The sequence below is a fragment of the Nicotiana tabacum genome, chromosome 15 (genome assembly GCF_000715075.1).
Source record: "Nicotiana tabacum cultivar K326 chromosome 15, ASM71507v2, whole genome shotgun sequence".
NCBI classification, from domain to species: domain Eukaryota; kingdom Viridiplantae; phylum Streptophyta; class Magnoliopsida; order Solanales; family Solanaceae; genus Nicotiana; species Nicotiana tabacum.
Genome location: NC_134094.1, coordinates 43,075,115 through 43,079,211, shown reverse-complemented (window position 1 = coordinate 43,079,211; position 4,097 = coordinate 43,075,115). Strand labels below are relative to the sequence as shown.

Sequence of the window (4,097 nt, the reverse complement as noted above, 5' to 3'; positions counted from 1 at the left end):
AATACCTGTAATTGAGTTACAACTGACCGGATAGTATAAAAAGTTTATACCTACAGGCGACAGTAAGTAAATATATATATTTTGTGTAAACTCTTAGATAAAAGTATCTCACAATGTAGAGTTTTTTCGGCGCTAATCAATATTGACTTGTCTATTTTATAAAATTCAATGTCGTTTGAAATTACAATATGAGAGCATACGATCTCCAATCAAAGAATTCATCTACTGAATAGTTGCATTTTCACAAAATAATGAACAAATACATCATGTCTACAAACTAGAACCTTAGACTTAATTCCTAAAAAGAATAGGACAAAAGAAGTAAAGTAACTGAAAAATAGAGATCACATGTATGAACGCAAGATGCGTGGAATCCATGAGCTCATACGCCTAGGATAGTGAAGTTTAAAAGACTCCTTGTGAAAGTGTTTTCTGAACCAAAGAGCTGAATATTTGGGGTATCTCTTTAATCCATCAGTGTAATCCACATAGCACATTCCAAATCTTAACTTGTAACCGTCAGTCCATTCAAATGTGTCAAGAAATGACCAAGCAAAGAAACCATTAATCTTCACACCGAGCCTGCCAAGTAATTATAAAACAGAAATGTTTTTAGTCAAAATTCAAAATGTTAGTTTATGTTCTTGAAATGAATTAATTATAAAAAGTTTTTTAAGATCTTGTATGCACTTACTCTATGGCTTCTTGAACTGCCAAAAGGTGCCCACGATAAAAGTTCACTCTCTGACGATCCTTTATGGCATCTTTCATTGCGATCTTACGATCAGCCATTCCTGAAAATTCATGGAAATATTAATATGTAATAGACTCAATAAATATTAGAAGTTGAAGGTCATGTCATTTTTCTTTGCCCGAGCAAGTGTGTATATATACTCCCCATTTTGTTTTAATAAGATTATGAAGTTTAAGAAAGAAAGAAAAGCTTTTGACTCATGAAAATTATTTTGTAATTTTAAATATGTCATTATTTTTAATCGTTTCAAGAACATGCATATGAAGGGTAAATTCCGAAATTTAAAATTAAATTTCGTACAGAGAAAAGAGATGACAGAATTTGACATACCAGTCTCTGTAATATAAATCGGGGGGTCATTGTACTTTTCCTTCGTGTACACTAGAAGATCTCGAAGTCCTTTTGGATAGTCAAAGAAAAAGCTCACTGCAGTCTGCACCACACCAAAAATGTCTCGTAAATTATATAAATCTTTTTGATAATAATTTAAAATTTAATTTCAGCCTTTACTAGTTATGCGCAGAACTTACAGGATCCCCAATGGGTACTCCATCTCTTTCACCTAACAACAGAAGATGCAAAAACAAAATAAGTAGATATATTTATATACAGAGGAAATATTGAAATTTTCCTTATTTATTTTGTTTTCCTTGGTTCCATTTATTTCAATTTTCGAGTAGCTTACCTGTAACGTGGACATGAGGGTCTGTTGCACTGCTGACATTAAAATTGTTTGCGGCAGGGAGATGAGCTGCATAATTTGAGGTGTAGTAATTTAGTCCTATGAAGTCAAAGGACCCTTTCATCATCTTAGCTTGCTCCGCTGTAAAATTCGGTAGCCTTTCTCCCACAATTGTACGCATAATTGAAGGATAATTTCCATACACCAATGGATCCATGAACCTAAAGGAAATAAGATTTTATTGTTAACGATGAAAGATTTTGAACTTCAAATTAGTCTTGTACCTGTATACAAGCTATGATTGATTTAACTCATTAACCAAAAGCAGTGGTGTGGCCGGAAAATTACACTGAGTATATACAAAATTATATTATGTATATATTAAACTTTGAACATGCTTCGTAAAATTTCTGGCTTCGCCAATGACCAAAAGTATGTTTAGTAATTTTTGAGTTTAACTTCTATACACTTACGGTACGTCAATTAAAATATAACCACGGGGTAACCGTTTGTAAATAGAAAAAGAGATTAGTATTATGAAATATAAGACATCTTACCTCGTACAACAAGTTAAAATAGATTGATAATGTATTAACCATTTAAAAATGTCCGTCTACATAAGTTAAATCCGTCGTAAGTAATACTTACCATCCGTACATGAAGTCAATGTATCTTTGCGCTGCTTTGACATCAAGTTCACTATTGGAGTATGGTACCAACCATTGCGACACAAGTGTTATTCCTATCTCTCCCATTTGAGATTCTTGGTATTTCTCTTTGTATAGACTTACTGTGGTAGCGTGACAAAGAAGCAAATGGTGTGCCACAACATAAGGCTCAGTTGCGGAGTTTCCGTTAGCACAAGCATTGGATTGCCAAGGGGAACATCGACCAGGTGCAGAATTTCCTGAGTCATAGCCACCATTTGTAAAAATATAAGGCTCATTCATAGTGATCCAATGCTTCACTCTATCTCCGAATTCTTTGAAGCAAAGTTCAGCGAAGTCCACAAAATCATTCCTGCAATTTGAATAACATTCTTGCTTTTAGATTTAACTTTTTATATGATGTTATCACACTTTTTAAATAAGGTGGTCGCACAGTTCAAGAAAATTAAGGTCAAGTGACGAAGAACTTACAAAACGAGAGGGCTCAGAAAGCCGCTATACTCATCTTCTAGTGTTTGCGGAAGATCCCAATGATATATAGTCACAAATGGTTGTATACCTGTTCATTTTTATACCCAATTAGAGGAGAAAGAGAAAAAGAAAAAGATCCAAAAAAGGTAAAAAGAGAAGGAAAGTACTATGATTGATTTTACAAATAAAAGTACAAACCATTAGATAGAAGCTCATCGATGAGATTGTTATAAAATGCAATGCCTTCCTTGTTGACTCCTCCACTTAACTTGCCACCTGAATCAAGGACAACTTCTAAGCAAAAAGTGATAGCATTCTCGCCAGATATAATTATAAGCATTTTCTTGAATCGATGATCTAAGTAATTGATTTTAAGATATGATCAATGGTCATACGAGGCAATATTCTTGACCATGAGATTGAAAATCTGAAAGCATCCAACCCCACAAACTTCATGAGCTTAACATCATCCTGTTACATATTTCCACAATCGAAAAGTCGGATTTAAATAAAGAAAAACCAAACAATTCTCGTCTTACTAAAAAGAGAATTACGAAATTGAAAAGATGAACATATGTTACCTTATACATATGATAAAAGTTATCTCCTACATCCCCGTTACTTCCCTCTGATATTTTTCCTGCAACGCCCAAGAAATTAAGACAAATGAGGATATATAAAGGTTGATTCTTGTCATTATCATAATGGACTATTCATCCAGTACATCGAGAAGAAAATAGACAACGAAAGAAAAGAGACAAAGAAATAGAAACAAAGAAAAAAATAGAAAGAAAGATGGAAACCTGGAAATTTGTGAGTGAAAGTATCCCATATACTAGGTCCTTTACCATCTTCATATGCTGCACCTTCATACTGAAATGGAGAGGAAATGAAATTTAATATAGAAATTCATATTGAATGAGTCTGAGGTTAAATATAAACTTGTATATGCTCTGAAAACCTACTTGATAGGCAGAAGATGATGCACCAATCAAAAAACCATCGGGAAAGCTATTGCGATTTATCGAAGTAGAGGCGATGCAATTGGCAAATATTGCAAATGTGCAGAGAAAAGCTAACTCTGCTGCAATTACTAAAGATCCTTTTATTGCCATAGTCTCTTCTAAAATTATTTTTTCTATATAATGTAATCAATTCGGATTTGAAATTCTCTAGCTTATGGTCTTAAGGCCAAGAATAGCTTGAGTTCATCTGAGTGCTTCCCTTTGAAGCTCACCTCTTTATATAGAGTTGCAAGTTAAACGTGTATTCAAAAACTAGAAAAAGTACGAAAAACATTACACGTTTTGTTTTGACTTAGGTACTTTTAATAGGGGGAGCCAACTACCAGGGGGTTAGATAGATGCACCCAACGAGAAGTTCTTTGATGGCGTGGGCAATAGGAAAGTGTTAAGAGAAACCAAATATTGACCCAAACAGTAATAAAAGAAAAAAGTACAACTGGGCGGTCAAAGCTAGACATACATGAGTTTCTTGATAACAACTGGATAATTGGCTGATT

At 33.8% G+C, this 4,097-nt stretch overlaps 1 protein-coding gene across 1 annotated transcript; it reads right to left on the bottom strand.

The window, feature by feature from the left end:
• Positions 1–204: 204 nt before the first annotated feature.
• On the bottom strand, positions 205–3,796 carry LOC142169445 (beta-glucosidase 12-like). The gene is made up of 12 exons (XM_075230798.1): positions 3,541–3,796; positions 3,379–3,448; positions 3,157–3,215; positions 2,971–3,046; positions 2,774–2,851; positions 2,576–2,663; positions 2,085–2,456; positions 1,440–1,657; positions 1,285–1,316; positions 1,085–1,187; positions 695–794; positions 205–582 (listed from the first exon to the last, which is right to left on the bottom strand). Exons 1-12 carry the CDS (start codon positions 3,688–3,690, stop codon positions 345–347), a joined length of 1,584 nt encoding a protein of 527 aa, XP_075086899.1. The 5' UTR covers positions 3,691–3,796; the 3' UTR covers positions 205–344.
• Between the last annotated feature and the right edge of the window lie 301 nt (positions 3,797–4,097).